At 52.3% G+C, this 12291-nt stretch overlaps 4 protein-coding genes across 4 annotated transcripts; 2 read left to right on the top strand and 2 right to left on the bottom strand.

Moving 5' to 3' along the window:
- Window positions 1-268: 268 nt before the first annotated feature.
- Window positions 269-2770, top strand: Triagg1_2998 (uncharacterized protein; the record flags this gene model as incomplete). The annotated part of the gene is made up of 1 exon (XM_062897240.1): window positions 269-2770. One exon carries the CDS (start codon window positions 269-271, stop codon window positions 2768-2770), a length of 2502 nt encoding a protein of 833 aa, XP_062758065.1.
- A 1213-nt stretch (window positions 2771-3983) lies between these two features.
- Triagg1_2997 (uncharacterized protein) lies at window positions 3984-4955 on the bottom strand (the record flags this gene model as incomplete). The annotated part of the gene is made up of 2 exons (XM_062897239.1): window positions 3984-4621; window positions 4703-4955. 2 exons carry the CDS (start codon window positions 4953-4955, stop codon window positions 3984-3986), a joined length of 891 nt encoding a protein of 296 aa, XP_062758064.1.
- An 877-nt stretch (window positions 4956-5832) lies between these two features.
- Triagg1_2996 (uncharacterized protein) lies at window positions 5833-6988 on the top strand (the record flags this gene model as incomplete). The annotated part of the gene is made up of 2 exons (XM_062897238.1): window positions 5833-6303; window positions 6365-6988. 2 exons carry the CDS (start codon window positions 5833-5835, stop codon window positions 6986-6988), a joined length of 1095 nt encoding a protein of 364 aa, XP_062758063.1.
- A 1232-nt stretch (window positions 6989-8220) lies between these two features.
- On the bottom strand, window positions 8221-10066 carry Triagg1_2995 (uncharacterized protein; the record flags this gene model as incomplete). Its single annotated transcript, XM_062897237.1, has 2 exons — window positions 8221-9805; window positions 9873-10066. 2 exons carry the CDS (start codon window positions 10064-10066, stop codon window positions 8221-8223), a joined length of 1779 nt encoding a protein of 592 aa, XP_062758062.1.
- Between the last annotated feature and the right edge of the window lie 2225 nt (window positions 10067-12291).

Raw genomic sequence — 12291 nt, 5'->3', positions numbered from 1 at the left:
TGCTGATCTTTGTTCTACCTCTTCCCGAGCTATCCCGAAGCACCTCGAAGCTACCCTCACCACTTCCATGTATTAAACAGGCCACTTTACCAAGAAGAGAGAAGAAAAAGGACGAAAGCAAAAGATAAAGCAAAAGGAGTATATACATCTAGAAGGATGGTACGTAGCAGACTGCCTGCACAGATTCCAATCCGGCCGGCGACTAATTTGAAGCTTCATCCAGGACTACAACTCCTTCCATGTCGGCGAGAGCCGCACATACCAGGAGATGCGCCAGAAGCCCGCTCCCCAGAATACTTTCTTTAACCTCAAGCAAGAGCCACAGCAGTTTAGACCGACATCAGTAGCCACTGAGTTTGTGGATACGGATTGGGATGAAGAAGACGACGAAGATGAAGTGAGCGAGGCGGAAGACAACTCACCCCGAGTGAGTCTGCAATCAGTAGGTGGATTCCCTCCCATTCTGCCCGTGTTTTTTCGGAACCGGAAACAAGACGCTAACATCGGGTCCTCGCAGTCTGGGCAGCCAAGTATCACAACGCTCTCCTCGTACGACGAGGTCCCCACTCCTCGTTCAAGTAGAGTGCCGCAGTTCTATCTCGAATACTCGCCGAAGCAGGTTGAAGGCCCTCGCGGCCCGCATCTCTTCCAATTCCCTGCCGACCAGTACTCGAGGTTCCAAGCAGGTGAGGACGATGTAGTTTTGACACTGTCGCCCATGACTCCGCATGTGCCCCGAGAGGCTGTGTCCCATGCCCGATCATCTCGCTGGAACGGCCCTTTCCAATACACCAATGCGGAGCTCGACCCATCGACGCTAGCATCTTGGACCCCCGAGATGGTGGCACAGTCAATGCTCAATGCCGGTATTGAGCTGGCGATTACGGAGAGGTTCATCGAGAATGACATCAACGGTGCTATCCTGATCACGTTGAAGTTTGAAGACCTTAAGGAGCTAAGCATATCTTCTTTCGGAATTCGAACCAGGGTATGGCATCAAATCCAGGCATTGATGGATAGCAGGCCTGCCACGCCCCAGGCTACGACTCCGATTGAGGATAGGCCGAGCCGGGAAGCTAGAAAGGTGATGAAAAAGGATAGCAGTGGCTCGACACGCCGCCACGAGAGCAAGCGAAGAGTCCGCCGGGCTACCGATCCCATTACACCAATGGAATCTGTATCCATCATTGGCATTGAACAAGTCATCCCAAAGCCTCACAACTGTTCAAAGGGCGAGAAGTGCTCAAAGTGGAAGAAGCAGCAGAAGATCATTGAGGAGTTCAAGGCCATGAATCCCCATATCGACATCAACAACGCCAGTGGAGCTGTTCTCATCTATGGCGATGCAGGCAACCCCGACACAGCCAGGGCCCTGGATCCCAACGAGGCAATGCGGCCGTTTTCCGATTCGGTCCCGTCTGTTGTGGCATCGTCTGACATCCTTGGTCCTGGAGGCCTGCCACCTCTGCAGTATCTTCAGGAAACGACCCTTCGGAACTTGCAGGCTCGCGATCCTCAGGATAACGTCCGCCAATTCCTTAACTTTCAGAGGTCCAACCCAAGCAGCAATGAAGTGCCACCCACTCCCCCCTTTGAAGTTACACCATCTGCACAACCTCACCAAGGCTTGAGACGCCTACCAAAGCTGTCCATCCCAGGTAACCCTCAACCCGCGGCCCGACAGGCACCTTCCCGACCACCTGTATCTATGCCCGTTCAACAACAGCAGCAGCAGCAGGCATCACGCCGTTCCTCTCCCTTGCAGCAGGAATTTGTACCATATCAGATGGACAAGGGGGATCCATTGTCTCCCGACTTGGAAACTGCAAAGAACCCATATCGATTTGGGACTCCATTCTCCGAGATGGACGTCCCGATCACGGCCGTGCCTCTTGGACCCGTTGCTCGTGATGTCTCTCAGTCGGTGCCTCCCGATATGAACTACCGGGCTGCTCCCACTGTGGGCCACAACCGGTCCCAGTCGCGAGCTTCTGGTCGCCGCCCGTCTTTCCCTGTTCTTCCCGCCTTGGACGAGAACCGGGCCACTCGCAACTATCCAAAGGCTCCTTCACCCAGGTCGGCATCTCCCAGAACTCCAGTCCGACCACACCAGCAGCAGCAGCCCCAGCAGCAGGCTCAACCTACCCAAGCCCCCCCTCGCTTCAATTATCCTTGGTCACCTGTCGACCGCACCACGTATGAGCAGGCCATCCCACCCATGCCCTCAATGGGCCTTGGCGAGTCCAAGGAGGCACCGGCCGCAGTGCCTGCCAACGGCGTCAGTTTCCAGGGCCCCATGAAGAAGCGCAAGATGCGTATGCTTCGTCATGAATGGCAGGACGGCTACTTTACCTTGAAGGGCACTCGCCTGAACATGCACAAGGATGCTCAGCAGGTTGATCGCACGCTCGAGTACGTCGATATTGACGACTACGCGATTGCCTGCTCCAGTCTTGCATCTACCTCCAAGCTCACCGCAGCTTTCAAGGCGGTCTCTATTTCTCACAACCGTGATAAGAGCGATCCCGTTGGTGCCTTCAGCTTCCAGCTCATCCCTCAGGATAAGAACGGAGCTCGACTGCGCAAGCGTGACAGCTCTCTGCAGCCCAACGCCTCGGCCGAGGGTGTCAACGGCACTGGCAAGACTCACCACTTTGCGGTCAAGAACCGTGACGAGCGCATCGACTGGATGCGAGAGCTTATGCTGGCCAAGGCGCTGAAGCAGAAGGGCGATGGCTTCGAGATCAGCGTCAACGGTAACATGATTTAAGTCATATTTTCATTAAAAAGATATATCGTATTCAATCTTTTTATTTTCAATTTGTTTTGTTTTTCTGTTTGTTTCAAAGTTTTGATGACTTTCCTTTTTGTTTATAACGAAGAATGAATCATGACCTTTTCTTTTTTCTTTATATTCTATCTCCATCTCTTCTCAATCTCCTTCAATTTCATTATATCCCCTTCTCTCGCCGAGGCCAATCAGCAAGACTGCATGCACCTACCTCCGCTGTTATTTATACTTCTCCTGAACCCCCTTTTCTTCTCTTCTTGCAGAAAAATACCCCCAAAGAAAAAAAATTTGGCGAGCGAAAGACACATATTCATAGCGAGAGACGCGCGAATTTGTTTGTTGTATTTTTTTTTTTGAGAGCTAAGATTGATGATACCTATTATTTATAAGTTAGAAAGCGTCCTTCAAAGGATTATGAGAACGAATTCTGGAAAAACACTGTTGGCTTGGGGATTTTCGACGTGGGAGAGTATTGGTTTACAGAAAATTGATGCAATCAAATATATAGGTATATATATATATATATATATATGAAAATCTACTTTATACTTTTGTGTACATTTTGATCGCTTGTGATTGTAGGGCCCTATTTGGTTGGATTGTTCGACAATGTAGTATGGTGCCATTGCTGTGCACATTACCTATAGTAGTATCTATGAGCCATGTTAAAGTTCCACCAACTGTTCTTGATAAGTTATATTCCTTGTGACAATTGGATGCATTTAGACTCATGATCTTATAATTGAGCGTTATGCATAATGGGCGGAATTAACCAAAGATGCCATGATTTGCCAAAATATCAAAAATCATCATGGCTCCAGGGTAGAACGCATTCGGGACGGCCCTCATGACAACTCAATCTGCCTTTCCAAAAGAAACATTTCTACTCATGATTTTTTCAGATAGAGCATAACAAGTATATATAGTACCTTTACACTATCTTACATCTCTTCCGACCAGGCGTCTCGATCCGACCATTTTCCAACCCCTCGGATCCAAGTACACCAGCGGAGCGGTTTCCCTTTTCGTTTTGCTAGCATGACATATATACGTTAAATCTTGGCCCTCTCTTATTCTTTCGTTGCCCAAGCCCCCCCCGTCTTCTTATTCTGCTGGTCTTTTTTTTTTTTTTTTTTTTTTTTTTTGTTTTTTCTTCTTCTTTCATCTTTCTCTTGCCCCATCGTCTCCCTAATCATGGAGATGTCTCCGACATGTACTCGGGTCGCAGCACGCCAGACCTCTGGTGCACCTTTTCCCAGTCAATCAGCTTCCACCAGGCATCGACGTAGGCAGATTTCCCGCCCTTGCCATCGACGCCCAGGCCCCAGTCCAGCAACCAAGCGTGCTCCCAGGTGTTGAGGCACAGCAGCGGCTCCAGCTCGATGCCTCCGGGGGGCAGGTCGCCGACCCTCCTCCTGGCGCCGAGGCTCTGGTTGCGGAGATAGGAGCGCGCGGAGCCGTCGTTGCCGACGGTGTTCATGTCGGTGGACTGCACGCGCCAGTGGGCGCCGGGATAGGGGGAGCCGGCGAGGTAGGTGGGCAGCAGGCGGTAGTCGCCGGGGCCGGCCTTGACGAGCCAGACGAAGCCCGGGCCGAACATGGCGGAGGCGGTGACGATGAACTCGAGGCGGAGGGACTCGACGGAGGAGAAGGAGGCCTCGAGCTCGCGGCGCAGCTCGTCGGGCATGGGGGTGCCGTTGGGGGCGATGCCCTGGAAGAAGAAGTGGTTGTTGTGCGCCATGGAGGCGTGGTTGAAGATGGGGGCTTGGCTGGGTTCGCGGGCCGTCATGAGGAGGATGGTCTTGACGTCGTGGGTTTCGAGCTCGGTGCCTGGGCCCGAGCTATCAGCATCTGGTTCAGAGTTTCGAGATGGAGAGGGCAGAGTTCAATAACGGGGTGTTTTTTGCTTACCGGCAATCATGGCGTTGAGCTTGTCCACCGTGACGGTCATGTAGTCTGTCCAGGCAAGGGAGAAGCCGCCGGGGCTCATCAGGTTGGGCACGCCCTCGGAGTAGTCGTGAGGCAGCGCGGGCACCGAGTGCAGGCCTCGTGCGGCGTTGATCTTGTTGACGCTGGAGTTGAAGCTGGAGCCATTGGCGGCGGATGCGCGCAGGGTCGGGCCCAATGCCTGCCGGGGCATCCGTAGCAGCCGCGTGCGGAACATGGCGGGCTGGTTGTAGAAGGGCGGAGAGCTGGGCAAATGAGTTCTCGGGAGACGGAGACAGAGGCAAGAGGTCGTGGTCGTGGGACTGATATTCAGAAAGCCTTCCAACTTTTTCCCGCTGGTGATCGGATTGCCCCACCAAAAAGAGAGAGAGAGAGAGAGAGAGAGAGGTACCGTACCACCTTAGCCTCACATAACGAGCCACATAACGAGCACAGCCACAGCTACAAGCTGTCAGGGTCTCTTGTAATCTACGGAAATCTACGGAAAAAGTGTTGGGCCGGCAGTTCAAGGGATGGCCTGGGACGGAATGCCGCCGTCAGATCGAGACCGTCATCCCAAACGCCGGCCCATGATTGGCCCCGTCCCGCCTTGTAGCCCCTACCCCGTTTCGCGCCTTGCCCAATACGAGCCGCCCCGGTCGCTGGTACTCTCGGCAGCTCAATCACCCCCAGCCGCGCCGAAAATAAGGTAATCAACGACACTCAGTGATGTAACCAACGAGCAGCTTTTTTGGCCATCTCGTATCGAGCCAATCTCGTCGTTTCCCTTTTTCTTGAGCTTCTGCCTTTTTCCCTTGCTTTTCTTTTTTTCTTCAACTGGCTGCGGGTTTTGTTGTGCTGGGCACGCACCACCCCCGAAAAGAAAAAGAAAAGAAAAAGCAAACTAAGAGTCTTCTGGGAGGGCTCTCGTGACAATCCAAATCGCTGTCCCGTGCCTAATTAGCAGTCTTGAACGAAACGTTTTGCTCCGCCACTCAGCCGCGGCGATACCCGCCTGCCTTGTCCTACCCTTTTTTTCTTTCTTTCTTCGCAGACCCGCGATATATCTTCCCTTTTCCTTTTCGTATTTCGACGACGACGCTCTTCCCAACGGCATGCAGCTCGCTCGTGATGCGGCGATAGGAGTCGACATTCCTACTCCCGCAATCTTCACAGCCATGGCCACTCTCACAACGACGCTCGCCTCGGCCACGGCCACGGCCACGGCCACATCCTCTCCCTCGGGGCCCTTTCACATCGACTCTTCGCAGGGCGAATGTCAGCTGTTGGGCCCCTTTGCCCTGGTCGTCCAGGCGGCGCTCGGCGGCCTGGCCATGCTGTCGCTGGTCTACAAGCGCTGGAGGGAGCACCCGCGACGGCCCGTCAAGGTCTGGTTCTTTGACGTGTCCAAGCAGGTCTTTGGGTCGGTGCTGGTGCACATGTCCAACATCTTCATGTCGATGCTCACTAGTGGCCGCTTCTCCATCAAGGTAGAGCCGACCGTGGTCGAGAGGCTGGTGGGCAGAGGCGACGACGACTACGTGCCCAACCCGTGCTCCTTTTATCTCTTGAACCTGGCCATAGATGTAAGCAGTCATCGCAAATCTCGACGTCGTTTGAATTCGAGCGCTGACTTGTGCGAAACAGACTACTGTCGGCATCCCCATCCTCATTGTGCTCTTGCGCGTCTTCAGCGCCCTGGCGAGCTTCACACCGCTCGGCAAGCCTGTCGAGTCCGTCAAGTCGGGCTACTACGGCAACCCCCCCAACGCCTGGTGGTGGCTCAAGCAGTCCTTTATATACTTCGCCGGGTTGTTTGGCATGAAGGTCTGCGTCCTCATCATCTTCATCATGATGCCCTGGATCTCGCAGGTCGGCGACTGGGCGCTTGGATGGACAGAGGGCAACGAGAAGCTCCAGGTCGCATTCGTCATGATGATCTTCCCCCTCATCATGAACGCTCTCCAGTATTACATCATCGACTCCTTCATCAAGCAAAAGGTGACAGACCATGAGAGGCTACCGTCCGAGGACCATGACGACGACGACGACGACGACTACCAAGGAAGGCGATCAAGCGCCGATGGTACCAACTCAGACGACCGGAGTGAGAGCCGTGTCAAGATCGGTGGACGGTCGCGCAACAACCTCGGCGAAGAATACGACCCCGAAGTAGACGGAGACGCCCCGACGATTATCGGCAGCAGCTCGAACCAGTCTGTCTCCAAGCCGCCCAGCGGCGTCTCAGTCGAGCTGTTCCCCAAAGAGTAACACCGACTGCTCTTACAAAGACCATTCCCCTCTTCACACACACAGAGCAACACTTTGTATATAAACATAACGTCATTATTGCTTGGGACTTTTCTTCTTCTTTTTCTGCTGAAAGAGCCTTTTTTGCTCTACTGGTTCAATTTCATATTCTGGCGCAGGAGACTTCTGGGGGCGCACTTCATTCTTGGGCCGCAATTGATTTTTTTCTCGGTTTACTTCTTTTTACTTGTTCCGTGTTTTGTAACAGTCCTGGCTTGTTTCATGTCAAAGTAGCGGTTATACAGGATAGAATCGACCTCTGGAGGAATACACGGCACCACCCACACAGTGGAGCTTCTTCATCCCTCGCGCTGTCTGTCCGTGCATCACACAAGGTCCAACGTGTTTGTTGGTGTTCCATGTTCAACGTAGCTGCTACAAAAAGCACAGACCTCCGTTCATGTACGGAATTTGCGAGCCGAGGCGTCAACAACAGCTTACGCTGGGCGGATGGTTTAGTGGTATAATTTTCCCTTAGCATCTGGCTTCCTCCTGGAGAAAGCCGGTATCCACGCCTGGGAAAGGTCCGGGGTTCGATTCCCCGTTCGTCCATAATGAGCGATGAAGAATTCCTTCGACGATCTTTTTTTTTCTTTTTTTGCTTTTTTTGCCTAATTCTTGTGGTTTTCTTCTTTCCTTTGTATGCGTGCGTGACAGACAGACGTGTGACGTTGGACCTTTTCCAAAGCTGGTAGTCCAGCAACTTATTCCATCTGGACTTCACCAAGAGACTACAAATCAATGTTAGATCCAAGTTGGTTAATGCAACTCATCTCACAGAAATCCAAAAAAAAAGAAGATCTATCAAAATCCATATAAATAGCTTCTTCATCATAGTTACGTTAAAAACTCCAGTCACTTTGCGTCATACATACAATAGCCCCAAGCCGTGTGCTCATCATCTATGTCTTCAAAAGGATCAAGGCAAACAATGCCCGTCAAAGAATCGTAGAAAAGAAATCAACCAAGTGAGCATATCCAAAACAATATCGTCATAATGTGAGCATTGATCCAAGCACCGAGACACGAGGTTTTGCCCTGTTAAAAAAAAAGAAAAACACCACTTGACCTCTAACTGGCTGCTGATTCGCCTTTTTCAAAAACGCCACGCAAAAATGTCCCCAGAATATATGATACACCGACATCCATGTCATGCAGATGAAATGAATCTTCGATCATTCGGCGGAAGCTTTCTAGACACCGGTCCAGTTCTGTGGAGACGGGCTGTAGGGCTTGTAGCCTGGGTATCCCTCGTGGTCCTCACGCTCGTGAGATTCGCTAGGGCGGCGATCGTAATTGGGTCCCTCTCGGGTTTGAGGACGGGAATAGCCCGAGCTGAAGTCGAATCCCCCGTTGTTGGCGATAGGAGGAGGAGCAACAGGAGCTTCCTGTACGGCCTTCTGCGGCGCCGGAGTATACGTCCTGTAAGGGACCGGCTTGTTCTGCGGGGCGATGCCAAAGTCGCTCTGGGGGCCTGGGGACTGCCTTTGGTTCAGGCCGGGACCGGGAGACTTTCGCATATTGGGGTCCGCGCCATAGTGGTCTGGTGAGCTATGTCCATCAAGCTCCTGAGGAGCAATCGGCATGTGCGCCGGGCCTGGCGTCATTTGTCGTGGGATGCCGAATCCATTCTGACTGGAAGTAGGCGATTGGTGGCCAGGGCTCATTCTCATGCTTGCGGCGGGGACTGCGTGATCATAGGGTTGATTGGCACCGTATCCATCCACCACGTGGTTGTCGTAGCCTTGGTCGTGGCCACTGTAGTTTTGTTCGTGCGCGCCATAGTTCTGTCCATGTCCGTTGAAGCCTTGGTCATGTCCACCGTAAGCTTGGTCATGTACGCCATAGGCCTGATCATGTCCTCCGTAGTTTTGCTCATGCGCTCCGTAGGTTTGATTGTGTGCGTTGTAGCCTTGATCGTGGGTTCCGTGGGTTTGATCGTGAGCACCATAGGTTTGATCGTGAGCACCATAGCCTTGATCGTGAGCACCATAGGTTTGATCGTGAGCACCATAGCCTTGATCGTGAGCACCATATCCTTGATCATGAGCACCGTAGGCTTGATCGTGGGCGGCATATCCTTGATTTTGAGCACCGTAACCTTGGTCATGGGCACCATAGCCTTGGTCATGTCCGCCATATGGGCTAGCAGGCTGGCCATAATTGTTCATCTGGCCAGGGGAAGTGGTCTGTTGCCGATTGTACGGGTCATTTCGGCCCATGGCCCTCTGTTGTTGCGGGGGTCGTCGCTGCTGCTGCTGCTGCTGAGCAGGTCCTCCAAATCTGGGGCTGTTCATGCCCTGGTTCTGTTGAGGGAGAGCCTCTTTCTTGGGCGGCGGCAAATCATCCATCTCAACCTCCTCTTCGATTACCATCTTCTTAGAGTTGGCGGTCTCCCAGCTTGGCATGGCGGGGAGGGCATCAGAATCATGCTTGGAGACGTCAAACTCTGCGTACTGCGGAGGTCCGTGAGAAGCTTGCGGGGCAAAGGCCGGCGCGGGTGCGGGCGCAGGCGCGGGCGCCGGCACATGAGCTGCCATGGGAGCCTCCTGGCGATATCCTCCGTATCCGGATTGCTGGGGATTGTATGGTTCATCGAGATGTTTGTGGGGCTTTCCACCGGGGGTATCGCAGCAGCCACAGCAGTTGCCGCAGCACTTGAGGCAGTAGCAGCAGCTGCAGCAGCAGGACATGCCCAAGCAGGTGCACCGGACAATACATATGACAATGCTGAGAAGGATGAGACCGCCGATGATCATAAGGGCAATAGCAGGCCACCTATTGAGAGATTAGCAATGTCTTTCATGGACGACCCGTCATGGAATGTTGAGACTGTTCAACTTACTTGCAATAGACGTGAGCCATGCAGGCATCCCAGCTGGAAAAGGCTTCCTTGATTTCCGAGACTTTGTTCTCACCATCGGAGACGATATCTCGTTTTATAACCTGGGCAGCAAGGCTCCTTGCCACAGTGTCCACCACGGTCTCCCACAGCCCGCCACGAAGGCTTCGGACCATGGCAACATCGACCGAAGGCATCGTGTATGTTTCGACTTGCGTCTTTGATGTATATAATGTGGTTAATTCTGGATGTAGTCGAGTATAAATAAGGTTGGTAGCACCTGTAGCTCGTAATTGATGTCGTCTTTGGCGAACGGGTGTCTAGGTCATGCACCAATTGGCGAGTGTCGGAAGCGAAATTAGCAGCACAAAAGCAGCTCGGTCTTTTCGATATGTCGGATTCGATGCGTTAATCGACGTGATGATGCAGACGATGTGCTATGTTCTCGCAAGTCGAAATGAATAAAAAAGCAATACGCTCTGAAGGATAGAAAATAGTCGTAAATCTAAACAGATGGGCGACTTGTAAATTCCACAAACCACCACCGGTGTCGTAGAACTGCAGAATCGAAAGATGTTTCTGGTCAAAAAACCAAATAAAGAATGGTGTCGCACGCCGTGTAGTCCGTTACAACAACGATATGAACGTGAATGTTACCCCTGGCGAAAACTCGCTAGAGGTGTCGTAGCACAGACGTGACACAGTTCCTCTCCGCAAGAGCAAGGATCGTATCAAGGTGGCCCGAAACCGCCGAAAAATGAAGGATTGGCTACAGAGGCCCGCGCGTAAATTGCGAAACTTTGAGGTGAGTGTCGCAGAGAAGGGCTGTGCAACCAAAAAAAAAAAACCGTCGCTCGTCGAGATGGAGAGGCAGTCGTATCCAACGAAAACGCTGACGAAAAAGCTCGGGTCGATTTAGCGCGCGCGCTCTAGGTATTTTGAGTCGTTATGTTGTGCTGGTTATACCGTCAAGGTGTCGTTTCTTCTTTCGAATCCCTTCCCAGTAACGATGAAATGAGGGGCGGAAACAAGGACGAAAAAATCCAGTTCCTAAAAAAAGAATGAACGTGGCCGTTGGTGCAGGGGCCCGAGAAAGCAAAAAGAAGGAATGAAGCCTGGGAGAAGGCAGCGAAAGATGTTGGGGGGAGAGAGAGTGAAGAGGAAGAAAAAGATCCAACGAGAAGGTTTTCCACAAGAGCAGGGGAGAGAGAAAAAAAGAAAATTAATCTGGAGTGAGGCCATGGGCATCGTGCCGCATGTCCGGCATGGCATGGGAAGGGGCCTTGGGGGCACCTGTCGCTCCAGCCGTTTATCACGCACGCATATGCAATGCAGGGAGCCGGGAACGTGCCTTGCAGGGGAAGGAGCTGCTGGGGTACCGGTACCTGTCAGGCGGGCTGGGGACGTCGGCGATGCCCCGTACTGGATACCTTGGGGCTTCTTACAGTGGAGGCATCGCCCAAAGCTCTAACTGGAGGCTGTACAGTACAGGCGGGACAGGTACAGGTACTCGAACTAACAGGTAGCGGCCCCAGCACGCTACTGTATCGCTGGCGTCCAAGTCAGGTACCCGACCCAGAAGCTCTCGTAATCTCGACCCGTGCCTGTGCCCGAGCTTTCAGCCCGTCTTTTCAGAGGCAAAAAGCATCAAAGTTCCACCAGTCATCATTGTAAAATAAGCATCGACAAAGGCAAAAAAAAAAAAAAAAAAGGGACGCACATCATCATCATCAACGTCATCGCACCCGCATGAATAAAAGAGAATGAAAGGACAATGAAATGGGCCTCTCCTTCCCCTTGTCTCGTCGAAATCTGACCTTGCGCCAAGAACGGTAATTGGGACAAGAGGATCCCAATTCGCAATGGGGGCCGCTAGCATCAGACGTCGTGGGGATTGACAGTTCAGACCCTCTTTTCCTTTCTTTTACTCGTTTCTTTCTTTCCTTTCCTTTCCTTTTCTGGGTACTGTACCAGTTCTTCCATTGAACACACGAGTACAGTATTACGTGCATTCTCCTTTTCTTCTTCTTCTTTTTGTTCCATTCAAATTGTGATTTGCTTTTTTTCCCCCTCGTTCATCCTCCTTTGTCCCACTGCAGCTCATCATTTCTCAGCCTCTCTGCTCCCTGGATTCTCAGCTTTCAGCCTCCAGCCCTCAGCTGTTCACGGCCCGCTGACCCGGCCTATTCTTGGGCACGCACGTCCCATGGCCAGCCTATTACAACGTGTCAAAAAGGTCTCGAACGGGCTGAAAAAAGGAAAAGAAAGACAAAAAAAAAAAGCCATAGTCTTCCCCTGCAGCGTTCCACTGGCGCCTAGGTCTAGTATTGAAATTTGTAATAAGCGTAAAAGATAGATGTCGAATCTCGTACGACTAAATGCGATCAGATGCTGCCCCTTAACGGATGGATTGACCGCGATC

This window comes from Trichoderma aggressivum (genome assembly GCF_033847375.1).
Source record: "Trichoderma aggressivum f. europaeum strain CBS 100526 chromosome Unknown scaffold_008, whole genome shotgun sequence".
NCBI classification, from domain to species: domain Eukaryota; kingdom Fungi; phylum Ascomycota; class Sordariomycetes; order Hypocreales; family Hypocreaceae; genus Trichoderma; species Trichoderma aggressivum.
Note: the sequence above shows the minus strand (reverse complement) of the source record. Positions and strands in the feature narration are given on the sequence as shown.